This window comes from Scyliorhinus canicula, chromosome 9 (assembly GCF_902713615.1).
Source record: "Scyliorhinus canicula chromosome 9, sScyCan1.1, whole genome shotgun sequence".
NCBI classification, from domain to species: domain Eukaryota; kingdom Metazoa; phylum Chordata; class Chondrichthyes; order Carcharhiniformes; family Scyliorhinidae; genus Scyliorhinus; species Scyliorhinus canicula.
Window position 1 is genome coordinate 149,038,716 of NC_052154.1, and position 27,923 is coordinate 149,066,638.

Consider the following 27,923-nt stretch of genomic DNA (forward strand, 5'->3'; position numbering starts at 1 on the left):
ACTGCTGGTACTGGTGAGGGATTTAAATAATTTGATTTTAAGGATGTTTCGATTGCTTAGTAGGCTCATTTGCAATTGGGAGGGGAAAACAGTTGTGACCTCATTAGTGCCTCAACTGTTAAAGCTTCCCCATAAAGATGAAGGATGGATCTTTTAGCAGGATCCCTGAGCAAAATCTATGGAAATGCATCATCATAAAATGTATTTAGGTATTGGTAAAAAGTAGCACAAGTGGGTACAAATTGATAATGTGGCTTGATTTTTAAATAACATCACTCTTGAATGACAGAAGTTGGATTACAGAATTCATATATTATCGAGCAGTTAAAGGATCTAAAAACTATCCAGTTTTGATTAACAAAAGACAAGGTGAAAGTATGATGCAGCAAAGAGCATGAATGGTTCCTTGCAACATCAGTCAATGGAGAACTATCAAATATCAACTGATAATTGTTTGTCTTAAAAATATCTATACTTAAATATTTACTGTAATTTTTCTTATTCATATGCGTTTTCAATTCATTTGTCATCAAATAGTCTATGATGAGAACAGGGGAGGTGAGAAATTTAAAATACATAATGGGGAGGTGGTGGGGTTGCTGAAGTTGGAGGAATTTCCATGGCTTGGCTCCGCCTCCCAAGGTTTGTCACATAACCAACCCACGTCTTGTTGCAGGATAACTATCCCCATACTTAGGGCAGCCAACTCTTCTAGATTGTCCTGGAGTCTTCAGGAATTGAAGATTATCCTCCCGGACACTAGTAAAAACCCGAGAGGAAAATCAGAGGGGCATTTAATAACAAAGTTGTGTTTTTCTCTTTTCATTTTCTTTGACACATTTTCCTTTCTTACTTTTAAAAGAATAATATTGGAGATGGGGGTTTGGGGTGGGGATGATGGAGGGCGGGGCGTGGGGAGGGAGGGTGGGGGGGGGGGGGGGGGGGAGGTGGTCGGAGGCCGAAGGCCACCTAATGAAACCTCTAGAAACATTTCCAGCCAGAGTTGGCATTGCTACTCTGACTGGATGTCAACGAACAAGATGATGGTGAGACAGATCACCCAATATTTTATCCTTAACACACATCAACTGTGATAAAACATTTCCTGCAGCTGTAAGAAAGAGACGGGTAGACTCCCGCAGTGCTAGCACCAAGGCACATTATCCTTCTTGTTAAAAAGAGCAGCTTAGATAATGTGTAAATAATCTCACTCTGTGGCATAGTAGAGCTATTGGGCAGAATGGCCACACCTGAAAGGTTTTTTGTTAAGAGAATTTGACAGTTCAAACTGAAGTGAGGTACGTAGTTACAAATCAGAAAAGTAAAACGCGATGAATAATTCAGACCAAGTTGGTGCTTTGTGTGCCAGCCTCTGACAGTAAGTATTTTTGATTGTACTTTGGTAGTTGCTCTCACAGGCTGTTTACATTCCCTTGTTAATACACAAACGAACAGCTACCATTTCTTTGCTTTCTCCCTGATCATCTGTTTCTTCTTCTCCTTTGCTGCCTTGATGTCTTGCATCTTTTCATCCTTTAACATCTTCAGAAATTTATCTGTCGAGAAGCAAACGTGTTTGTTATATTTAAAAATCTTAACCATCAAAGTGAAGTCTTCACTATTGTACTTTGCAGTAACACACCACAGAAAGAACAACACCAAAATGGTGGTAATAGGTTTTTGTGAATGGTGAGAATGTGCTACCATGTGGGGCAGTGAAGGTAAATAATATACGTGCATTTGAGGAGAAGCTAGAAAGGAATAGAAGGATCAAAGTATATGTTGGTAGAGTGAGATGAAGTTAAACGGGCTTACGTGGCGCATAATCACCAGCAAGGACCTAAAAGGCCTATTTCTGTACTGTAAAACTGAGGTAATGTGTATGAGCTACAAGTTAATTATCTTGCATTCCCTCCGATTAAATACCTTGCATGTGGTTTCATTTTACTGATGGTAACACAACATCGCATCACAATCTCTAATAGAGTTTGTTGTTAGGTGAACTTTCAACTCTGTTGTCCAGTTCCCCCACAAGAGACCAGACAAAATATGGAGTTCTCTTCAAGATCTTTATTCAAGCTGCAACAGAATAGCCTATCTCCACAAGGTGGTTACAGAACTCCCCGATCATTTGCATATAGCCATTTAGAATTAAACTTTGTTCTGAGGTAATCGATACCCAATTGAAGATAATGACTCGAATTCTATAAGGCAAACCACGCATATAAAATTAACCAATTACGTTCCCTACTTGTCTACTTAATTATAACACCCAGTCATTACACAGGCACATACACACAGTTAGGCCACCTTACGTTGGTTATTCATTAATCAAACATAACAGGACACATATGCAAGTTCTTGACTTGTTATCACCTATTCATATTTACATGTGATCAGACAAAGTTCTTCTCTTTGCCAATTGTTCCCGATTTTCTCAGTTTTGTCTGCATTATTTTCACTCCAGTATTCACCTTTCACCTCTGCCATCTATCATATGGCACTAATGAGGCCTGGACCAATGGAAACCATGAAAAACACTCAGGGCATTGAAACAAAATCTTGATTTATATCTTTACCAGAGTTGCAAACAAGGAACATAATATGATATGGTTGCTTCTGTCACACACAATCAGTACACAACACTGATGAAATGAAACAATGCCACCCATGATAAATCCATCCTGTGCTCACAGTGCCAGGCAGCACAATAGCATAGTGGTTAGCACTATGGCTTCAGAACGCCAGGGTCGCAAGTTCGATTCCCGGCTTGGGTCACTGTCTGTGCGGAGTCTGCACGTTCTCCCCATGTCTGCGTGGGCTTCCTCCGGGTACTCCGGTTTCCTTCATCAAGTCCCGAAAGACATGTTAGGTGAATTGGACATTCTGAATTCTCCCTTTGTGTACCCAAACAGGCGCCGGAATGTGGCGACTGAGGGCTTTTCACAGTAACTTAATGTAAGCCTACTTGTGACAATATAGATTATTATTATAAAACATAGGCTTGCCAGTGCTACATCTTTAGTGCCTCCCCCCCACCCCCCTCTTGCTGGCAGTGGCATTGGAGGCAGAATGCTGACATTGTTAGAAGGACGAAGAAGTTTCCGGCCTACTTCGGAGTGCCGTGAAAGGAGTCCACTGATACGACAGGGTGAAGCACATCTAGATCTCCCTGCTCATCATTGATGGATGGGCACCTAGCAGAGAAACATGGTGCTTCATCCATCTCTCTCACACTGGCAGTGACCTCAGGAGGACACTTCCAATGTGTGGATTGCAGGTCCGAGTGTGATACCAGGAAACCCTGATCCTGTTCCTGGAGCTGCCTCGCCATGAGAATCGCCATTATACATGGTGTTCAGGGTCAACACCATACTCAAGCTCCTCATGGACTCGTGCGTGAAAAAGACCATGGCACACAAACCCTCAGAAATCTCTGCCAGATTTTCCCATGCATCCCAGTGGACACCCAGCTTCTGTCGCATGATGCACGGTTCCAGAGGCTCATCATCTGCCTCGGACCCAACTTCTCCTGGTGTCCAGCAGTCTGCTGATAGTTACCACCATGGGCACTTACTGCCTTCACTAACCCCTCATGGGCGAGTGCTATGCTCTCTCCACAGTATGCAACCATCAAACTAAAGCCCACCAAAATGCTTGCATCTGAGCTGGTTCCTGGTAGATAGAGAGGGTGCGATGCAGATGGATCTGTATGTGACTCCTCCTCTGGTATCAATGAAGGGTCCTCGGGACCCTAGGTTCCTCTGGAGGATGGCATATTTGAGGGAGGAAGACAATGTGGCATCAATCATTATATTTGGAAAGTGCATGCTTTCCAAGGGGACCTAGTTAGACTATGGACAACAGCAGTATGGTGGCATAATCATTGTTGGATCACTGGGGACCCTTGGTTCAAACTTACCTTTTGAGATGAGAGAAGCCTATATTGTTTTCCATCTCCCGCATCTGTCCACTGGACTCTTGCCTCCCTCTGAGACTCCTGCCTCTCTGCGAACTGATGACCTTGGTGTGTGCTCGCACCTGAGCTCTCGGTCATCCATCTCACATTTTCTCAAGGTGAGCAGTTTGACCACCCCACCACCCATTCTTCTGCTCTTACCATTGTGGTGTCTGTTTGAACAAAGGTTCATTCATTAGTCCACCCTCTGCCTGCAACACCATACCAGGTTCATGTCATCCCACCCTCCCCCACCCACCATAGAACCATAGAAAGGTTACAGCACAGAAGGCGGCCACTCAGCCCATCTTGTCCATACCAGCCTGAGGACACTCAGATGCCCTTTCTAATCCCACCTTCCTACACCCGGTCCATAGTCCTACAGCTTACAGCACTTAAGATACTTTTAAAAAGAGTTTATGGTCTCTGCCTCCAGCACCAACTCAGGCAGCAAATGTCAGACATACCCTCTGCATAAAAAACAGAGGAATCGCTGCCAGATTGAAATTCCAGTCATATGTTCACTTCTGACCCTTATATGTCGGTCTGATCTCCCAGTCTCAACAGGCACAGGTACATGTGCCTTCTGTTACTCTGAATCTTACAGCCCTGAGCATCATGAAGGACAGCCACCCTTCAAGACTTCCCCATACAGTACCATGCCAAATCTGTATTCACCCTTGTTGAATACAGAAGATCATTAAAGCTTTCGCAGCATTGAATCGAGGTGCATCATACGTCCACTGACATGATCTGTCACCTATGCCCAGGCTTTCTTCGTTTGCCTCTTCTTGCCATCCCATGGCATCAGAATGTTCTACTTGGCACCCTGCGTCCACAAGAGTTTGTAGGTACTTGTCCGAGAAGTGGGTGCGCAGAATGCCTTCCTTCATTGCCCTCCCTGGCAGCCCTTCTCCAATGTGGGGCCGTGTTTCTTGCTGGCTTGCTGTTAATTGGCCAGACAGCATGAAATTGAATTCTTTCTACGTTCACAACTGGAAGCCAAATCACATCTGCTTCCGGCCCCACTGACTTTGCACGCCCGACAGGCATCAAATTCAGGCCATGGTATCAGAAGTGGAGCTAAAATAGAGATTTGAAATTTTGCACCTGCTGCAGGGAAGGCATTGAGAACCCAGGCAAGTAGAAAGGTTGAAATCTGCACAAAAAAGCTGCTGAAAAAGGACAAAGGAAAAGCATACAAAGGCCGCAAATACATTACTGTGGGAGTAAATTGGCTGCAGTAAATTTTCCAATCCCATCTCCAGTAAAATCAAAAGGTAAAACTTGGCAGAATTGGCAGTATTTCCAGTTATAGTTGCAAAACTATGAGATTGCAACAGACTTAATTAACAAGCCTGAACTGATGAGGGTACCAACACTCCTAACACTGTTTGAGAGGGACTTCTACAATGTGTCGACCAGTTTAAATCTAACCGATGAACAAAGTAAAGAGAGATTTTGAAAGCCTTGAACTAATGCTTTGAACCCCGAGTGAATGTTATCCATGAACACTACATATTCAACACTAGAGCACAAGGTGCACAATAAACCATTAAACAGTAATGGACTGCTGTAATACAGCTTGCAGAAGCATGAGAATTTGGACGCTAAGAGATGATCTGATTAAAGATGGATTGATCCTAGGTGTGAAAGACCCCTCATTGAGAGCAAATCTCTTGAAAGATAAGGCGCACGATTCTCCGATACCGCGCCACATCGGGAAAGCCGTCGTGAACTCAGTCAAGTTCAACGACGACGCGAAACGACCCGTTCGCGATCTATTCTGGCCCTGGGAATGGGCTAGCATCGGGGCCGCGCGAAACACGGGGGGGGGGGGGGGGGTGACGTCGGAAGCGCGCGACGCCCGAATGACGCCGCTCCACGTCGTAAAAGGGTGCGATGTACGATAACAAAGGAGGGGAGGAAATGTCGGAGCCACAGAGGGCCGCCCCGAGGTTCCGTGATACGGACCTAGAGACCCTCCTCGATGAGGTGGAGCAGCGCAGGGGCATCATCTGCCCAAGACGAAGGCATCGCCACCCTGCCAGCATTGTGCGACGGGCCTGGTGTGAGATGGGCACGGCAGTCAGTACTGTGGGGCAGACCCCTCTGTCTGGGGAGCAATGCCGCAAGAAGCTCCACGACCTCACCAGGGCTGCCAGGGTAAGTGCCAAGAGGGTGCCCCCGGGTCACAACCATCCCCCCCCCCCCCCCATGTCCCTCATCACCCACCTTCCCACCGGGCACAAGGGGGAGGGGGAGGGGGGGGGCGAGAGTGAGTGGAGGGTGGTTAACAAAGTTGTCACAGACCCACATGAGCGCTGCGATCCCCTGAAGAGATGCCATGGTGTAGCTGCAACTTTCCCCCCAACCTGTGCTAATATCTGAACGCCCTGATGGTACCTGCCGAATTGTGATGATCTATCTATGCCCCCCCAACAGGACAAGACTGTTCACAACAGCCGGGAGCGCAACAGAACCGGAGTGCGTTCACCCATTATGCACCCCCTGACAGTGTTTGAGCAGAGGTCACTGGACCTTGCTGGGGGATCTGCCACCCGGGAGGTCGCGCAATGCGAGGTTGGAGGTGCAGAACCAAGTGAGACAACCCTGCATGACAACCCCCCCCCCCCCTCCCCCCCCAGCCCATCCTCTGTCCCCTCACACTCTACCCACTGGACCCCCCATCCTCTGTCCCTTCACACTCTACCCACTGGACCCCCCATCCTCTGTCCCCTCACACTCTACCCACTGGACCCCCCATCCTCTGTCCCCTCACACTCTACCCACTTGACCCCCCATCCTCTGTCCCCTCACACTCTACCCACTGGACCATCCTACGTCCCGCTGAGCGTGTCTAACTAACCCCGTATTATTCTGTTCCCTAGGGCATGCTGACGAACGTCCAGGGCCATCTTGTGCCACACACAGCCGACCATCCGCGATGACCACTGCACCCAGGGCCGCACGCCAGAGGGTGGCAGGAGGTCCGCCAGGAGTGCCATCCTCCAAATCCGGGACTCTCGAGCAGGACGTACAGAGGACGGACAGTGACGACTTTCATGGCTGTGTGTTGCCCGAAGGTCGGGCCGTGAGATAGGACAGGACGGGGTCAGTGGACCCAGATGCACAGAGGACGGCGAAGCAGTCAATGGACTCACCTGACGCTGAACCATACATGGGCTGCGTTGGGATATGACTGGGACCAGGACCATCCTGAATTTCTGACGGACGAGGACCTAGAGCTTGCGGCACTGCTGTCTCCCACACCATCCACCATCCCAGAGACATTCACCTTGGTTGGCCAATTAAGTGATGAGGCTCCTGGGTCACGGTCTGGTGTGCACCACACAGCTGAGCCGGTACAGCAGATGGAGTTCGGAGCAGCCGAGGGGCTGGACGGTCGGAGGGCAGCCCTGGCCCAGCATCCAGCTGGCGGCTGGACGTTTCCCGGGTTCCTGATTTACTCGACCCACCTGGACTGCCGATGCATTTGGAAACCCAGGGACACAATGACGGGATGAGGGCCGTCTTCCAGCAGCTGCAGACGTAGTTAGAGGAGTCAAACCGCGTCCAGGAGCCGGGAGTGGTGCTGCTTATGGCAGCCACCCAGGCCGACACCGCACGGGTGGCGTCCGCGGTCGAGGCAATGGGTGAAACGGCATCGGCCATGGGTCAGCTTCTGCAAGGCGTTGGGCTTCATGTGCATGCGTCATCCATGGCCCAGGAGAGGCTGCCCTCTCACAGGCAGCAATGCGCCAGAGCCAACTTGACATTGCCGGCGCGCTACGGGCCCTGGCCCAGTCTCACCAGGTGATGGCCCAGTCCCAGCACGCCATGGCACAGTCCCAGCAGTCGCGGAGAGCACCAACCGCCTGACGCACATGCTGGATGGGGTCGCGCACTCACAGGCTGAGGTCGCACAGTCCCTGGCGGGAATGTCTCACTCCCTGGATTCCGTCTCTGCTAACGTTCAGACCCTGGTCGATACCGTTGCAGGCCTCCAGGACTGGCAGCGCCAGGTGTTGGTGGGACGATGGGGCACCTCCTCGCTCGCACCTCCGTCCCACAGTGAGGCCCTGGGGCCACCGGGCTCCCCGAGGGAGGAGGAGGTTCCAGGGCCCGTCCCATTAACTCCATCACGGGACGTCCCTGAACGCACGGCCTCCCCCCGTCCCATCCCTGGTGCATCGGGTGGGCAGCAGGCAGAGCAGGGTGGCACCACGTCATCCGAAATGCCCGCGGAGCAGCCTGGCCCATCAAGGCCGGGTTGCCCCAGGAAACGAGTGCCGATGGGGAGACATGTCGCAGGGCGTGATTCTCAGCAGTCCGCCTCCTCTCCTGCTGTACCATCTGGGGATTCACTTAGATGTAGTGGTAGGGCCAATAAGGCAATGAAGAGGGACACATAGTAAGTTGGCACGGGTGAAGGGCACAGTTTAGTTGTAGGGGCTAGGGCATCTGTACTTAAAATTTACCATTAAACTCACTGTTGCACCTAACTTGTAAGACAGTGATTTTTCCGTTGCCATGGGGATCGTGATGGTGACTGTGTCGCTGGGGTAGAAGAACGGTGAAGCTTCGGTGCCGGGTGGGCAGTCCCTCCCCCCCCCCCCCCCCCCCCACAGTTGGACACCGTAGTCCTTGGCACTCCGACGCCAGCTACCCCATGCGGACACGTGATGGAGTGTCCCTGACAAACTCAGCGACCACCGAGATGGATGGTTCAGCGATTGCCATGAGTCAGACTTTGTCTAACGATTCTGAGCTCACAGCTCATCGCAGAGCGGGCTGTCATCATTCAACATGGCACTGACCACACCCGCTGACACAGCCATCAATGTCGTGCCATACCGTTTTGCCGCAGTGGTAAGGGTGATCTCGAAGTGCAGCAGTGTACACGGAGTGGGGGTGCAGGGGCGGGTGGTGGTGGTGGGAGTCGTGTGCTGTCCGTCTGCACGACTGGCGATGCAAGTGGTAGTGGTAGTGTTCAGCGATGCCGTCGCACGCGACGCGTGAATCTTGCAGCCACCAACGCTGTCCTCGCCGGTGCCGTCGTGCAGCCTCCTGGGCATTACCAGCACCCGGGTCGTGTCTGTGTGCTGCGCCCGACTCACCGCCAACCTCATCCACCTCCTCCTCCTCCTCCTCCGTGTTGGCACCATTGCCAGTGACTTCTCCCTCCGACTCCTCCACCTGGGCATCTCCCCTCTGCATTGCAATGTTGTGCAGCGCACGGCAGACCACAACAATGCGAGCGACCCTCTCGGGCTGGTACTGCAGGGCCCCTCCGGAGCGGTCCAGGCACCTGAATCTCATTTTCAGAAGACCAAAGCAGCGCTCCACCACACCCCTGGTTGCTGCATGGGCCTCATTGTAAAGGGGTCTCCGCGTTGGTCCGAGGCCTCCGTATGGTCATCAGCCAAGACGTCAGTGGATAACCCCTGTCGCCCAGCAACCAGCCCCTCAGCCGGGGGGGGCCGTCCCTCAAACATAGCAGGGATGAATGACTGCGCAAGAAGTACGCTTCATGCACACTCCCAGGGAACCTTGCGCACACGTGCATGATCTTCATGTGGGGGTCACATACCACCTGGATGTTCATGGAGTATGTCCCCTTCCTGTTTTTGAACACTTCCCTGTTGCCTGCAGGCGGGTGCATTGGGACGTGAACACCATCAATCACTCCCTGGACTATCGGTATCCCGGCCACGTTGGCAAATGCAGGGGCTCGTGCTTCTTGATTTGCTCTGTCCTCGGGAAAGGTGATGTAGCGGTCGGCGATGACAAACAGGGCGTCGGTCACATCCCGGATGCACCTGTGCACCGATGCCTGCGATATCCCGGACAGGTCCCCACTCGGAGACTGGAAGGAGCCGGCAGCATAAAGGTTAAGTGCCACCGTCACCTTGACAGCAACCGGGATCGCGTGTCCTCCTCCCGTTCCACGTGGGGGGAGGGGCGCCACGAGGTGGCAGATATGTGCGACCGTCTCTCTGCTGAACCGGAGTCTCCTCCTGCAGGTGATGTCCAGCAGTGTCTCGAAAGAGATCCGGGAACGGTACACCCTAGGCCTCGATTGTCGCCTCTGGCGCCCTGGCTCTGCCATCCTCCTCCCCCCCCCCACCCCCCCCGCCCCCCCATGCTGCTCGACATCAGTGCCCGCATCCTGTGCCGTCCTCAGTGCTTGGGGCTCAATGATCCCCATGGCATCCCCCTGAACATACTGGCCATGACCGCCTGCGGCCTGTACGGTGACGACGGGCCACTCCGCAGCCATTCCCTCTGCTGCTGCAGCTGCCCCTGCATCCACTATGGGATGTCGCTGTGGACGCTGCTGGATGTCCAACTGCAGTGCAGCGGCCCCAACCACTGCGCTGAACATCGCCGTTCTGTTCGAATACATTTTGCTCTCCTACAGAAGGGTGGTGGGGGGCAGAGAAACGACATGTTAGACGGAGGTTATTCGACATCTCGGCAGCCGCCTGCCACGGGATACCTGTGTGTCCCGGTGGCCTGGTCGCGCTGCTGACACGCGGCCAGCCTAACCCCTGGTCACTTTCTGCGTCCAACAGCCAGTTAAGAACGTCCTCCTCACCGGTGCATCAGTGGGCTGTGCCCATCAGCCACAGGGGAACCAGCGGCCGTGTCCTCGTCACCATCCTGCCATGGCAGGGCGGCTGACATGTTGCATCCGGGGGTGGACGACCCACCCCACTCACTCCCTCTCCCCCCCCACTACTCCCTCTCCCCCCCTCCCACTACTCCCTCTCTCCCCCCCACTACTCGCTCTTCCCCCCCCCACTACTCGCTCTCTCCCCCCTCCCACTACTCCCTCTCTCCCCCCCACTACTCGCTCTTTTCCCCCCCCCACTACTCGCTCTCTCCCCCCTCCCACTACTCCCTCTCCCCCCCTCCCACTACTCCCTCTCTCCCCCCCACTACTCGCTCTTCCCCCCCCCACTACTCGCTCTCTCCCCCCTCCCACTACTCGCTCTCTCCCCCCCCACTACTCGCTCTCTCTCCCCCCCCCCACTATTCGCTCTCTCTCCCACTCCCGCTACTCGGTCTCCCCCCCCCCCACTACTCGCTCTCTCCCCCCTCCCACTACTCGCTCTCTCCCCCCCCACTACTCGCTCTCTCCCCCCCCACTACTCGCTCTCTCTCCCCCCCCCCCCACTATTCGCTCTCTCTCCCGCTCCCGCTACTCGGTCTCCCCCCCCCCCCACTATTCGCTCTCTCACCCCCTCCCACTACTCGCTCTCTCCCCCCCCCACTATTCGCTCTCTTCCCACCTCCCCCACTACTCGCTCTTTCCCCCCCCCCCACTACTCGCTCTCTCCCCCCTCCCACTACTCGCTCTCTCCCCCCCCACTACTCGCTCTCTCTCCCCCCCCCCCCACTATTTGCTCTCTCTCCCACTCCCGCTACTCGGTCTCCCCCCCCCCCCACTACTCGCTCTCTCCCCCCCTCCCACTACTCGCTCTCTCCCCCCCCACTACTCGCTCTCTCCCCCCCCACTACTCGCTCTCTCTCCCCCCCCCCCACTATTCGCTCTCTCTCCCGCTCCCGCTACTCGGTCTCCCCCCCCCCCTACTATTCGCTCTCTCACCCCCTCCCACTACTCCCCCCCCCCCCCCCACTATTCGCTCTCTTCACACCTCCCCCACTACTCGCTCTCTCCCCACCCCCCACTGGCCGCTGCGTTCTCGGGGATGCCTTCCCCGGTTTGCGAAGACTCCGGGACGGTCCGCTCCCCTCCTCACTCCCCGTCAGCCAGCACGACTGGCTGGCGACTTTAAAAAGCAGGTGTCGACGGCGACGCTGTGAACTGGGGTCAGGCCGTCGGGACTTCGGGCCCATCCAGGCCGGAGAACAACGGGGGTTCCGGAGAATCGCCATTTTGGGTGCATCGGGCGATTCTCCGGGTTTTTGCGCACGGAACACGACGGAACAGATTTATCTGTTTCGGAGAATAGCGGGAGCGCGTCGGACTGGCGTCGTGTGAAAAACTGGCGCGACCCGCTATTCTCCCAACCAGCGTGACATCGGAGAATGTCACGCCAAGAAACTTATTTTAAAGAAAGCAATAGATTTGTGTTGAAATGCGTAAGTTGTGAAACATCAGCTGGAGCATATGTATGTTAGATATGACAAATATTATGCTGAGAGACATTGCAGGCCGAAAAAGCAGGGCAAACGCAGACAAAGGACAAGATGCAAATACTGGGGGGACAGCGTACTGGTGAAGAGAAGGATTGGCGAGCATGGGGAAGGCAGCATTTTAACGGCAAGAAACAGATTCATTTATTGCACAAGGGTTTAGGTAGAAAGAAGCAAAACAAACCTATAAAGATGACCGCTGGTAAGATATCAGCAGAAGGGTCTGATGAAGAATTAGACATGGTACAACAGGTTTGGTTCTGTCAAGTGCATAGTGTAAGGATCCTTCTATTAATCCCTATCTGTCCTATGTTTTTTTTCCTTTTAATTTCTGTTATTCTGCTATTTCAATTTTTGTACCTGGACAATTAATGGGACCTATGCCTTAAAGATGAACTGCAGCTTTAATTTTAAAACAGTAAACTCCAGCAGGGTGAGCTGTTTGGTCTGACATCAGTGATGACATTTCTTGATGGACTTAGCTGACGGCCAATGAGCTGTTTTAGAGGCCGGGCCCCAGCTAATACTCAATGCTGATTGGTGCTGACCGCTCTGGCATGTTGCTTCTTCTGTGAAACTGTGTTTCCAATTTTAGTTTCGTTTTGAACTCAGAGCTGAACAAGACTATTTGAGTTTCTCTCTCCCTAAAAGGGTAAACCTCTCTCAAACATCCGGTTGGAGGCTCTATTTTCTCCTCAGTAGCTGGAGGACAATCCAGTGAGACTGGAAACTAAGAAACAGTAATACCCAGGCTTAGAACTGGGTTTTGGGAGACAAAGAAAGTCTTAAGGATATCCAGCCAAGCCACCAGCTGAAGGCAGGGTCAGTTGTTTAAAAACCTTTCTTTAAATACCGTGTGGGGAACTCTGTTCCTATCTCAGAAAGGCTATCGTTCATACTGGTGGAGTTGGAAACAAATAAGAATTACACAGGCCTGAGCTGGGATTTCTGACTGAATGACCGCCAGAAGATCCTTGTTAACAATCCAACCGGTGTTCTCAGTCACTCTGCGTTCTGGGAGGACAGTCTGCTGCTACAATGCCTTTGACATCTGAAGCAAGGACACATATCTTCCATTTCGTATTAATCCTTTTATTATTTTACCTATCCCCTTTCCTCTGTGTGTGTGTCTTGTGTGTGTTTGGGTAGAGGGTGGGATGGTAAAACGGGGGAGTAGTAGATTAGCTGTCCCTTTATTATAATTATTGCACGTCTTATTTTCTCTATTTTTGTTATGAATAAACAGTTGTGGTATTTCACTTACAATCTGGCACCTGTAAGTCATTCGAGCAGTCAAGAGCCAGAAATCTCAGAAACTTCATATGAATTATTGGTTACTTCCTCAGGGCTGTATCCTCGGCCCAATCATCTTCAGATGCTTCATCAATTACATCCCTTCCATCATAAAGTCAGAAGTGAGGATGTTTGTGGATGACTGCAGAATGTTTAGCATCATTTGTGGCTCCTCAGAAAATGAAGCAGTCCATGTCCAAATACAGCAAGACCTGGACAATATCCAAGCTTTGGGTGATAAGTTACATTTGCACCACACAAGTGCCAGATACTGACCATCTCCTACATGAGACTATCTAACCACTGCCCCTTGACGTTCAATGGCATAATCATCGCTGAAACCCCACAATCAACATCCTGGGGATTACCATTGATCAGAAACTGTACTGGACTACCCATATTAATACTGTGGCTACCAGGGCAGGTCAAAGGCTAGGAATCTTACGGTGGGTAACTCACCTCCTAACCCTGCCCAAAACCTGCCCACCATCTACAAGGCACAGGCCAGGAGTGCAATGGAATACTCTCCACTTGCTTGGATGAGTGCAGCTCCAACAACACTCAAGAAGCTCAAAACCATCCAGGACAAAGCAGCCTGCTTGAAATCTCTCCCTTCCACAAACATTCAAACCCGCCATCACCGACGAATAGTGGCAGCTATGTTACCATCTACAAGATGCACTGCAGTAACACACTAAGGTTCCTTAAACAGCACCTTCCAAACCCATGACCACTACCATCTAGAAGGGTAAGAGTAGCAGATACCTGGGAACCCACCACCTGGTGGTTCCCATCCAAGGCACTCACCACCCTGACTTAGAAATATATCGCCACACCTTCACTGCGGCAACATCCTGGAGCTCCTTCCCTAACAGCACAGTGGCTGTACCTACACCTCAAGGACTACAGTGGTTCAAGAAGGCAACTCGCCATCACCTTCTGAACGGCAACGAGGTATGGGCAATAAATTCTGGCCTAACCAGCGACGCCCACAACCCGTAAATGAATAAAATAAAATTCACTTGTGTTTGGATTTCAGGTCCTGTGGGGCTGGAACTGACCGCACACTAACCCAGGGTCTTGTAACAATAGACAACAAATGGTTTGTGAGTGTTGCAATGGTGACTGCAGAGGGAGAGTATGAGGCAAAAAAGAAATGTTAGACACTGATGCAATATTCATGTAATCTTCACAGACCCGTGCGGAGTGGCACAGCACAGTGATCTGAAAATGAAATCCTCAAAAATGAGGTTGAGGCTATGTGATGGCAAGATACTCATGCCGAGGGAACAAATTAGTCTGAAGGCCCAATGCAACAGCAGGAAGAAAGGTCTAGAGGTCAAGATCGTAGATGGGACACTATGGCCACTCATCTCAGTTGAAGCAAGTCTAAAGCTTGGGCTGGTACCCTTAAACATGCCAACAGAGAAAGGGCACCAAAAGACTCCAGAAACAAGACAGCAAAAGACCTAGAGGGAGAGCAACAAAGACCTCAGAGAGAATGCCACAGAAATCCCCAGAGATATGGAAACAAAATACTCCAGAGTGAGGGAGACAATATTTAAGTCAAGCACAAGATGATTGCCAGCCACATCCATGCAATGAAAGGGTAAGTGAAACAGTTTTACAGAAAAACGTACATATTAAAGATGAACTGGAAGATTGGAAGGGCATGATTCTAGCTGAGCATGGGCCTTTGAAAATGCTTGGCAATCTGAAGTCTTCAGTGAACCAAGCTGTGCAAGATCTGAACAAACAACTTTCACAGACAACATAAAGGTATCAAGAATAAAGAAGGACCCTCAATTCCATAGTTGGCAACTCAAAGCGGGAGTTGAAAAAACTCAACCATCCAGCCAAAATGGCAAGCAGAAAAGGCATGCAAAGAAGTTGTCACCTTGAAAGTCTTCCGAGTTGATATGTTGAGTAGCCAGTCAGGGTACAATCCCTTAAGACTCTAACCAGGAATCAGCCCACATGTAAACTTGGGACATGTACAGAGGAATTGTCACCTTGATTGTATGTGGTGGAAATAAATTATCAAATATGTCGGCACAATTTCAGGCATATGGAATCAACTAGCTATTCCTTCACTGCAATAGGGCAGTCAGGGAGAAGGAATCACACCAGCTGTACAGAGTACAGAATTACCATAAATCCTAGAGGTTCAAGTATCTGCAACAGCCACAATGCAACAACAAGATTCACCAACAAGAGCCATGTTATTCTTTAGATAAACAAATAGTCAATGCTAAAGCACACCCATGCCAATGTGCATCAATTCCATTAAGGGACCTTCATGATTTATGGGTGCATTGAGGCTGACTAATAAAACAAAAAGCTGTTAATGCATAAGAACAGTGGGTGTATAATGGGTAACCTAGGTAACTCCCAGTCCTGCAGGATTGTGCATGCAAATGTGTATTTTGTTTGTTCGGAAAAGGGAGATGTTTGTATCTTTTGTCTGTTATGAAAAGGGGCATATTTGCTGCCCTTAAACTTGAAACAGTACTCCAAAACCAACAGAAATAGTTTCTCCATAAATGTACTCTATCTGTTCCCCATAATATTGTGAAAATGTTGATCAAATCACCCCTTAAATCTCTAAAAGAGAATCTGCACAAGCATTTGAGGGAGAAGGGAATAAACTATTATGATGGTAGATTAGGTAGGGGTAAGATAGGCACGGGGCAGCTCCCGCTACAGAACGAGGTTCTCAGGGTTTTATTTCTTGTTTTTTGCTTGTTTTGTCCGGGGGTGTTTTTCCTCTTAATCCTTGTGGGTTTTTATTTCTGTGCACATTAATTAAAAATAAACGGAGAGAAGAAAAAAAAAAGCAAGGGCCAACGCAGTGCTCACCCAGAGGTAGGAGCAGGGGAAAAAGAAAAGAGGCCGCGAGGGACTGGACCGGTAAGCTGTGTCCTGTGGGAGCAAAGGAGGGAAAGGTATGCAAGAGGAGCCGGAGCCGGAGGCTTGGAAGCGGCGGGAGGGTGTCGCACCACCCCGAACGGAGCTAGCGCCTCGGAGCGTGGGCCTGACCTCGCCAGGAGACGGGCTGAATTCAATAGAGCGAAAGCAGCTCTTCACAAGAACAATGTGCGTTTCGGTATGCTGTACCCAGCGAAACGCTGGGTCACATACCAAGAAAGAGAGTATTTCTTCACAGCCCCCACCGAAGCAATAGGTTTATCGAGGAACACAGGCTGGAAAACCAACAGCGAGGGTAGAAATATGGGGCCCCTGGCAAGGGGCAACAACACGCCGACGGCTGGTGGGGGAGGGGTGAGGCAATGGCAGGCCCCCCTGCCCTCACCCCCACCATGGCGAGCGCACCCTGAACAAAAAGCAAACCACTATCCGAGGGACCGCCAGAGGTGGGAGACCAGGCCCCAGCACGAGGGAACAAGAGTAGCGGAGAAGGGAGAGCAAGTGAGGGGAGTGTAGGGTAGGATGGGGGAAGAGCGGGCAGAAAAACGCAGAGGCTGGGCAAGGGAGAAGTGAGACAGTAACTCCTGAGAGGGGGGTCGCCGCACTAGCAAGAAAGCTAGCACCGGTGACATGCAACAAAGCAGGGCCGCAGCACGCCCCCAACAGGGGGGAAGGCACCAGGCAGAGGGGTGGGGGGACCACTCAACAGAGGCGGGAGTGCAAACGGGGATAGGAACAGGAGAAAGAGGGACAAAGGAGGGATATACGGGAGAGGGGGAGAAAAGGGGAGGAAAGGGAGGGACCGGGGCGGGGGGGGGGGGGGGGGGGGGAGGAGAGAACACAGGACGGGGTGGACAAACAAGGCTAGAAAAGGAACAGCAGTAGGCCTACAAAGTGCCACAACCAAGGGCTCGGAACAAGGAATCGCTGCAAGCATCCACCTAGTACGGTCTCTGGGCTAAGGGAGACCCCGGAGTGCAGGGGGCTACACGTGTGGTGGTCGTACAGCAGGTGGCCATGTCGGGTGCCCCCTGGATGAAGGGGAATCCCGGAGCCCAGGAGCGCGACCTCATGGAGAGAGCAGTGACAGCGGCCATCCTGGACAGCCCCCGAACAAAGGAGAACCCCGGACGGCAAGGGCGTGTCCACCAGGTAAATATGGTTAATCCCACAGGAGGGAGGAGACAGAAGCCCCCCACCAGGATAGTCACCTGGAATGTAAGGGGACTCAACAGCCTGTGAAAAGATCCAAAGTCCTCAACCACCTAAGAAACATGAAGGCAGACATAATCTTCCTCCAAGAGATGCACCTGAAAGAGCAGGACCGACTGCGGGTAAGAAAGGGCTGGGTGGGACAGACCTACCATTCCTGTTATGGGACAAGGGCCAGGGGGGTGGCGATACTGATCAGTAAATGGATGATGTTATGGGCGACAAAGACGGTTACGGACCCAGGGGGTCGACACGAGCTTCATCATGAAGACCATGGAAGAAATCCATGACATAGCGACGCACAGGCTAATCATGGGGGGGGCCTTAAACTGTGTACAGGATCCAACGACTGACAGATCAAATCCCAAAATGGGGAAAACCGCGAGCATGGCAAGGGAACTCTGTGTGTTTATGGAACAGATGGGAGCGGTGGACCCCTGGAGGTTCACCCACCCAGAGAAGAAGGAGTTTTCCTTCTTCTCCCCAGTACACAATGCATACACCAGAATTGACTTCTTTGTGGTAGGAAAAACGTTGCTTTCAGGGATAGACAAATTGGAATACTCTGCAATTGTGATATCAGACCACGCTCCACACTATATGGATGTGAGGCTGGAGATGGGCAGGGCCCAATGCCCCACATGGAGGTTGGACGTTGCCCTCCTAGCTGACAAGGCCTTCAACAAAAAGATATTGTGGGCCATAGCAGAGTACACGGAGAACAACCCGAATGTGGAGGTCTCACGCTCCACGTTCTGGGAAGCGCTGAAGGCCGTACTAAGAGGGGAAACCATCGCTTTCAAAGCGCGAAGAGATAGGGAGGAAAGGGCGGCTAGGCAGCAGCTGGCCGACTCCATACTGGAGGTAGGCAGTAAATACTCCGAGGCCCCGACCGTAGAGCTCCTGGCAGAGAGGGAAGAGTTACAAAGGAACTTTGATCTGCTCTCCACCAGGAAAGCAGTGCATCAACCCCGCCAGGCACTTGGGACCCGATATGAACATGGAGACAAAGCCAGCCGCCTGTTGGCACACCAGCTGAGAAAGCAGGCAGCCACAAGAGAAATTGCACAAATCAGGGATACTAGAGGCACAGTAGAAACAGAACCAGAAAAGATCAACAAAGCCTTCAGGGCCTTTTTCCAAGGGCTGTACACCTCAGAGCCCCCAATGGGGGAGTCCGGGATGAAACGGTCCCTTGATGGACTGGACATACCAGTCGTGGGGGAGGGCAGAAAACGGGGCCTGGAAGCACCACTAGCACTGGGAGAGATCATGGATGGCATTAGCTCCATGCAGGCAGGGAAGGTGCTGGGACCAGATGAGTTCCCGGCGGACTCGCTGGGCCCTCGCCATGGCAGCACTCCCATCCCCACCCAAAAAACACTCCAGCAGCCCGGTGGTGACAGCCACCCTCCAGTCCTGGAACCAACTGCGGCAGCAATTTGGCCTGACCAAAATGTTGGACAAAGCTCCCATCTGCAACAACCATCGGTTCACACCAGCACTGACTGACACCACTTTCAAAAGGTGGGGACAGGACATAAAACACAGAACATTACAGCGCAGTACAGGCCTGTGGTGATCCACCGTGTAATTGTGTGTGTGCCTGTATTAGGGGATGTACAGTAGTACCTGTACTACAGGTTCGCTGGTAGCCCCTGCCGGCTAGCTCCCACTAGGAGCCGTATAAATATGCATGAGTTCTCATGATCAGCCATTCTACCAGCTGCAGTCGGAGGACAAACATCTAACTGTAATAAAGCCTCTTTTGTACCCATTCGAGTCTTTAGTACAATTGATAGCGCATCAAGGCCCTTCGGCCCTCGACTTTGCACCGACCTGTGAAACCACTCTAAAGCCCATCTACGCTATTCCCTTAACATCCATATGTTTATCCAATAACCATTTAAATGCCCTTAATGTTGGTGAGTCCACTACTGTTGCAGGCAGCGCATTCCACGCCCTTACTACTCTCTGAGCAAAGAACCTACCTCTGACCTCTGTCCTATATCTATCTCCCCTCAATTTAAAGCTATGTCCCCCTCGTGCTAGACATCACCATCCGAGGAAAAAGGCCCTCACTGTCCACCCTATCTAATCCTCTGATCATCTTGTATGCCTCAATTAAGTCACCTCTTAACCTTCTTCTCTCTAACGAAAACAGCCTCAAGTCCCTGAGCCTTTCCTCATAAGAACTTCCCTCAATACCAGGCAACATCCTGGTAAATCTCCTCTGCACCCTTTCCGATGCTTCCACATCCTTCCTATAATGCGGCGACCAGAATTGCAAGCAATACTCCAAATGCAGCCGCACCCGAGTTTTGTACAGCTGCAACATGACCTCATGGCTCCGAAACTCAATCCCTCTACCAATAAAAGCTAACACACCGTACGCCTTCTTAACAACCCTATCAACCTGGGTGACAACTTTCAGGGATCTATGTACATGGACACCGAGATCTCTCTGCTCATCCACACTACCCATCTGCAAATTTACTCACCCATCCTTCTACGCCCTCCTCTAGGTCATTTATAAAAATGACAAACCGCAGTGGCCCCAAAATAGATCCTTGTGGTACACCACTAGTAATCGGACTCCAGTCTGAACATTTCCCATCAACCACCACCCTTTGTCTTCTTCCAGCTAGCCAATTTCTGATCCAAACAGCTAATCACCCTGAATTCCATGCTTCCGTATTTTCTGCAATAGCCTACTGTGGGGAACCTTATCAAACGCTTTACTGAAATCCATATACACCACATCAACTGCTTTGCCCTCGTCCACCTGTTTGGTCACCTTCTCAAAGAACTCGATACGATTTGTGAGGCACGACCTACCCTTCACAAAACCATGTTGACTATCTCTAATCAAATTAGTCCTTTCTAGATTATTATCTCTTATAAACCTTTCCAAGACTTTGCCCACAACAGAAGTAAGGCTCACTGGTCTATAGTTACCGGGGTTGTCTCTACTCCCCTTCTTGAACAAGGGGACAACATTTGTTATCCTCCAGTCGATCCTCCGATCTATTTCTGGGGAGGAGGGCAGCCGCCCTTGCCTTTGCCTCCCTGATCGCCCGCCGTAGAATCCTGTTCGGCTGGCGGTCAGCAGCAGCACCACCCAAAGCTGCAGACTGGCTGTCCAGCCTCTCGGAATCTCTCCAAATGGAGAAAATCTAATTCGCCATCATACCAATTGTTCCGGGACCTGTTTGCGGCCAACAAACAAGCAGAAGAGTAGCCAGGTAATCAAGAACCAGGGGAAAGTAGCCAAACCATGAGAGGGAGAGATAGATCGGGAGTGGGGGTGGGGGGGGGGGGGGGGGGGGAACAGCTAAATCTAAGAGGAAGGAAAGGCGAACCACGGGGACGGGGGGGGGGGGGGGTTGGAGGCGGGGGGGGGGAGGAAGAGGAAAGAGACAGGGAACAATTGAGGAGAGCCAGGGAGGTGGGTGGGGATGGGGGGGGGGGGGGGGGGGCACTGGTGAGGCAAGGAAATGTTAACAAACTTGGCATCCACAGGAACAGAGAAAAAGGAGAATACAGGCAGAAGACGGGAGGGCCGGCTGAAGCGGAAGTGAGCACGGGACGACAACGGCAGCAAAATCCATCCGGGAGAAGCAAGGGACAACACCGGCACCAGACCCATTCGAGTATTGCCCTCCGTAATTGTCTCTCCGGCATCCAAATGCCAAATGTATATCTGCTCCCCCCCCCCCCCCCCCCCCCCCCCCCCCTCCCGGTCTCTGCCCCCCCCACAAACAGATGCCTACTTATGTGTGTAAATAATTTTGCCAAGTGTACAGAGTTGCTGCTATTGAGCGGGTGCATAATACCCCACCAGTTGCTTTATTTGATTTTGTATTTCTCTCGTGTTGTGACTTTCTTTTTCTCCCTTTGTGATTTGTGTGTGTGTGCCCTTCTCTTCTTAAATATACCAGATCCTGCGTACATAACGGCAAATATACTTTGCTCAAAAACCCAATAAAAAACATTTATTAAAAAAAAATGATGGTAGATTAGATATAATAATAATAATCTTTACTGTCACAAATAGGCTGTCATTAACACTGCAATTAAGTTACTGTGAAAAGCCTCAAGTCGACACATTCCGGTGCCTGTTCGGGTACACAGAGAATTAAGAATGTCCAATTAACCAAACAGCAGTCTTTCGAGACTTGTGGGAGGAAACTGGAGCACCCGGAGAAAACCCACGTAGACACATGGACAACGTGCAGACTCCACACAGACAGTGACTCAAGCGGGAATTGAACCTGGGATCCTGGTGCTGTGAAACAACAGTGCTAACCATTATGCTACTGTGCTACTGTATGGAAAGGTGTGGGCAAGTTTGCATGGAACATAAACACCAACATGGGCTGGTTTGGTCACACAGCTGTTGCTGTGCCAGATATCATGGACTGGATTCTCCGGTTTGGAGACTATATCCTGACTGAACAATCGGCGCAAAATGGCCACCGAACCTCCGTTTCGTGGGGGTCTAGCAGGCAGGCAGCGTAGAGGACCCGGCTCTAGCTGCCGATACGGCCGGAGCATTGCCGGGTGCGTGGCTGCGCATGCACATGACAGTGGCCTGCAGCGGCTGCACCATGCAACACAGCGCCAGCTGCCTGCGGACCCGGCCTGTTAAATAGTGCTCCCCCTTTGGCCAGACTCGCCACCGCCGGACCACCCTTCACCAGTGTCCCCACCCCCTTCCAAAATCCCCCTTGCCTAGATTGGCTCTCCCCCGACTGTGGTGGTGCTGCACTGAGTCCGCAACTACAACACCGAGTTCCCAAAATAAAATAGCATGAGAGACCCATAGCTGGAGAATAGGCAGGTCCATGGCCGCGCATGCGCACAGCGGTGGCCTGAAGCGGCAGCGCCATGCACACCTGGCCTGCCAAATAGTACTCCCCTTTGGCCAGGCTCGCCACCCCCCACCAGTGCCCCCAGCCCCTGCCAAAGTCCCCCTTCCCAGATCGGCCCTCCCCCAACTGTGGCGGCGCTGGACTCAGTTCGTTGCTGCAACACCGAGTTCCCGAAAAACAATAGCATGAGAGGCCCACATCGTCAGGACCTTGGCTGATGGGGGGCGGATCATCCGGGGGCAGGCCTCAGGTAACATCCTGAGGCCGTCGATACGACGTGCTGTGTACTCGTAGAGTACGCCGCTTTAGAAGGGGTGGAGAATCGCGAAAGCAGCGCCGCCACCGATTACGTCGCAAACGGGGATTCTCCAGCCAATTGCCGAACGCGATTTTGGCGTCAGAGAGTGGAGAATCCCACCCCATATGTATCCTATGTAGATTCCAGGAATACAACCTTTTATCTCTCTTTGTAATTTAATCTTTGGAGTCCAGGTATCATTCTATGCTGCATTCCTTCCAAGATGAATATAGGGGGCAGGATTCTCTGATCCTGAGGCTATATGTTGACGCCGTCGTAAACGCCATAGCGTTTCACGATGGCGTCAACATGCCATCAGGAGCAGCGATTCTGACCCCTACAGGGGGCCAGGACGGCACTGGAGCGACCCATGCCACTCCAGCTGCCGATCCAGCTGCGTCAAATACGCGCCGCAGGTTTGCGCATGCGCAGTGCGACTGCGCATATGCGCAGTGGCTCCCTTCTCCGCGCTGGCCCTGATGCAACATGGCGTCGGGCTACAGGGGCCGGCGTAGAGCAAAAGAGGCCCCCAGCCTGAGAGGCTGGCCCGCCGATCGGTCAGCCCCGATCACTTGCCAGGCCACAGCGGAGGCCCCCCCAGGGTTGGACCCCCCCCTAACCAGGCCACCCCCGGATGGATGCACGCCGAGGTCCCGCCGGGTAAGACCACACGTGGACGGCGCCAGTGGGATTTTCTTTGAGGCTGGTCGGCCCATCCTGGGCAGAGAATTGCCCCTGACCGGGGTTGCGCCGACCGCGCTGGTGCCAACGGCGCCGATTCTCCGCTCTCCGAAGAATCAGCGGACCAGCGTTTGCGTGGTGTCACGCGATTTGCACCCAGCCCGGCAATTCTCCGGCCCAGCGTGGGCTGAGAGAATCCCGCCCAGGTTTCCTAAGCACCAGTAACTTTCTTTGGGACCTTCTGCACCCATGAAAGTTGCCAAATATATGCAAGCCTTTCTTTCCTTAAGTTGGATTTTTTTCTCTTGTTTGCTTTAGACTGAAGCTGGTTGTGTGGAAAATGATAGCAGGGACATTTGGTTTGCACACTGGAAATAGTATGGCTGGCGGAGATTAGAGAGATTGGGAGGATGAGGCCATTGAGAGATTTGCAAACAGGGGGAAGGATTCAGTGAAGTCTTTTATGGTAAGAACCATGGCTGCTGTGCCCACCTAATCATGAGAGAGGCCCCCAGTCAGTCCCACAGTACCAGCAGATCTTCCCAATTAAATGGGAGGAGGGAAGAGATGTCATTAATGAGCCAATTGACGCTCACAATTCAGTGATGGCTTAGGGATTGGGGAGCCAAACAGTTTTCCCCAAACTCCCAGATGCGTCCCAGAAATGTAGCAGCGCAGAGTGGTGGGGGTTCTGTTGTTATCAGACACTCTGATCAAGAGACTCAACATTGGTCCTGAATCTTGAGGAAAGCACAACAATTGCCACTCACTTTTACCATCGGACCTCCCCCATGGAACTGGCAGCAGTTTCACACTGATTCTCCAGCCAGTCAGCGAGACCCCTGTCAGGCCAATTAAATCCAGGTGAACAGGGATGAGAGTTTGTAAATTGAGATGTTGCCAGATTGGGTGTCTATGTAGGTCAGTGAACTCAGAAAGACGAATGGTGTAGAGTAAAGGGTTAACTCTAATAATAGCTGTTGAGCATTGCATAGAGGGCTATGTCACAGAGATATCACTCACTGAAAGAGGATGACTGAGAAGCATCTCAGAGAGTAGCACCAGCAATAACTTGGTTTTACTTTACCATTGTAGCTAGTTAGCATGTAAATAAATGTTTTTCAACCAGAGACCATTGCCTCTGGCAAGATCTCGTCGAATAAAAAGTTAACAAATCCAAAAATAAAACATGATAACAGGAATTTGGTGCAAGTTAGGGAACAGGCTGCAGAGTTTAGAACAAGCTCAATTCTAGCATACAATAGAATCATAGAATCTTTACAGTGCAGAATGAGGCCATTCGGCTCATCAAGTCTGCACTGGCCTTATGAAAGAGCTCCCTATCCCCACAATACCACTAGGGGCAATTTAGCATGGCCAATCCACCTAAGCTTTACATCTTTGGATTGTGGGAGGGAACTGGAGCACCCGGAGGAAACCCATGTAGACAGGGGGGGGAATATGTAAGCTCCACAGTCACCCGAGTTTGGAATTGAACCCGGGTCCCTGGCACTGTGAGGCAGCATTGCTGATCACTGTGCCACTCATTATGCAGATATAAAGAAATATAAGTAGGAAAATTTTGAAACACGTGGACACTTAACGATTGGCATTTAAATAACTCCTCTCTGGGGAATTCAGGTGCAATGATGGGGGCAGCACGGTAGCATGGTGGTTAGCATAAATGCTTCACAGCTCCAGGGTCCCAGGTTCGATTCCCGGCTGGGTCACTGTCTGTGCGGAGTCTGCACGTCCTCCCCGTGTGTGCGTGGGTTTCCTCCGGGTGCTCCGGTTTCCTCCCACAGTCCAAAGATGTGCGGGTTAGGTGGATTGGCCATGCTAAATTGCCCGTAGTGTCCTAAAAAGTAAGGTTAAGGGGTGGGGGGTTGTTGGGTTACGGGTATAGGGTGGATACGTGGGTTTGAGTAGGGTGATCATGGCTCGGCACAACATCGAGGGCCGAAGGGCCTGTTCTGTGCTGTACTGTTCTATGTTCTATGTTCTATGATTTTTAATAGCAGCAGCAGAAAAGAATGTCCAAGAGCCAAATTAAAACAAAGAATGAAAAATAAGAACTACTTGCAGATATGAGATAGAAAAATAAGCAAGAAGTAAAAGAGGGTGAATAGAAATATAAAGAGCACATCTGCAAACCATAACAATTTACTTCAGAAAATATTGCACTTTCCAGCAAAATGCATCTATTGGACTTTTAAAAATACTTCCTGTAATAGTCTATTCTATAGTTTTAAGATGTCTCTTATGAAAAAGCTCAAACAATCGGATGAGGAATTTTGAAAAATGGTGCTTTGTTATTGAAAGAATAATCATCATTGAAAAGTCTTCAAAATGCATTTGTTATTCACTAAACCAAATGAATTTATCAACGCACAAAAATATGCACAATTTAAGTTGAAAATGAAACTGTGACTGATTTAATGGATGTAATGCTCCAGTACACCTGGAGAAAGGTATGCGTGAGTCCCAGTTAAATAATATTCAGTGCCAATCACCTTGCACGCAGAAGTGCTTCATTGTTACTGACTAACCTGTCAAAGTAATTTTTGAGGGAATAACCAGACTCTTTGTCAAATGGACAGGAATACAAAAAATACTGGGCTGAATTCATCCATGGCCCTGCCAGTGGGTTCACTGGTGAAATATTTTTTTATTATTCATTTACGGGATGCTGGTTCGGCCAGCATTTATTGCCCATCCCTAGTTGCTCTTCAGAAGGCCTTCTTGAATGCTGCAGTCCTTGAGGTGTAGGTACAGCCACTGTGTTGTTAGGGAAGGGGTTCCAAGGTTTTGTCCCAGTGACAGTGAAGGAGCGGCGGTATGTTTCCAAGTCAGGGTGGTGAGTGACTTGGAGGTGATTCCCCAGGCGATGATGTTCCCAGGTATCTGCTGCTCTTGTCCTTCTAGATGGTAGTGGTTGTGGGTTTGGAAGGTGCTGTCTAAGGAACCTTGGTGAGTTCCTGCAGTGCATCTTGTAGATGGTACACATGGCTGCCACGTATGTCGGTGGTGGAGGTTTGAAAGTATGTGGAAGGGGGAGCAATCAAGCGGGCTGCTTTGTCCTGGATGGTGTCGAGCTTCTTGAGTGTTGTTGGAGCTTCACTCATCCAAGCAAGTGGAGAGTATTCCATTGCACTCCTGCCTTATAGATGTGGCCAGGCTTTGGGTGGTCAGGAGGTGAGTTACTTGTTGTTGGATTCCTAGCCTTTGACCTGTCCTGGTAGCCACAGTATTAATATGGATAGTCCAGTTCAGTTTCTGATAATGGTAACCCCCAGGATGTTGATTGTGGGGAGTCAGCGATGGTAATGCCATTGAATGTCACAGGGCAGTGGTTAGATCCTCTCTTGCAGGGGTTGGCCATTGCCTGACACTTAAGTAGGGTGAATGTAACTTGCCACTTCTCAGCCAAGCCTGGATATTATCCAAGTCTTGTTGCATTTGGAAAGGGACTGCTTCATTATCTGAGGAGTTGTGAACGGTGCTGAACATTGTGCAGTCATCCGCAAACATCTCTACTTCTGATCTTATGCTGAAAGGGAGGTAATTGGTGAAGCATCTGAAAATGATTGGCCCTAGGACACTACCTTGAGGAATCCTTGCAGTGATGTCCTGGATTGACGGGCAGCCCGGTAGCATAGTGGCTAGCACAATTGCATCACAGCTCCAGGGTCCCAGGTTCGATTTCCGGCTAGGTCACTGTGCGGCGTCTGCACGTTCTCCCCGTGTTTGCGTGGGTTTCCTCCAGGTGTTCCAGTTTCCTCCCACAGTCCAAAGATGTGCGGGTTAGGTGGATTGGCCATGCTAAATTGCCCTTAGTGTCCAAAAACTGTTAAGTGGGGGTTACCGGTTAGGGGATGGGCTTCAGTAAGGTGCTCTTTGTAAGGGCCGGTGCAGGCTCGATGAGCTGAATGTCCTCCTTCTGCACTGTAAATTCTATGATTCTATGACCTCCGACTACCACAGCCATCTTCCTTTGTGCCAGGTATGACTACAACCAGCAGACAGTTTTCCATCTGATTCCCATTGACTCGAGTTTAGCTCGGGCTGCTTGATGCCATACTCGGTCAAATGATACCTTGATGTCAAGGGCAGTCACTCTCACCTCACCTCTGGCATGCAGCTCTTTTGACCATGTTTGAACCAAGGCTGTAATGAGGTCAGGAGCTGGGTGACCCTGGCAGAACCTAAACTGAGCATCCGTGAGCAGGTTATTGCTGAGTAAATGCCGCTTGATAGCACTGTTGATGACTCCTTCCATCACTTTGCTGATGATGGAGAGTAGACTGATAGGCCGGTAATTGGCTGGGTTGGATTTGTCCTGTTTCTTGTGTACAGGACACACCTGAGAATTTCCCACATTGCCGGGTAGATGCCAGTGTTGTCGTTGCACTGGAACAGCTTGGCTTGGGGTGCAGCAAGTTCTGGAGCACAAGGTTTCAGTACTATTGCCGGGATATTGTCAAGGCCATAGCCTTTGCAGTATCCAATGCCT

The 27,923-nt window shown here is 51.0% G+C and overlaps 1 protein-coding gene across 1 annotated transcript in view; it reads right to left on the bottom strand.

Moving 5' to 3' along the window:
* Positions 1-949: 949 nt before the first annotated feature.
* The window catches only part of LOC119971009 (uncharacterized protein C11orf91 homolog), a 41,121-nt gene continuing 14,147 nt past the window's right edge, over positions 950-27,923 (bottom strand). The window contains exon 2 of the mRNA XM_038806126.1: positions 950-1,556. Coding sequence (XP_038662054.1) covers positions 1,456-1,556 — 101 coding nt within the window. The 3' untranslated portion in view covers positions 950-1,455. The remainder of the gene's footprint in view (positions 1,557-27,923) is intronic.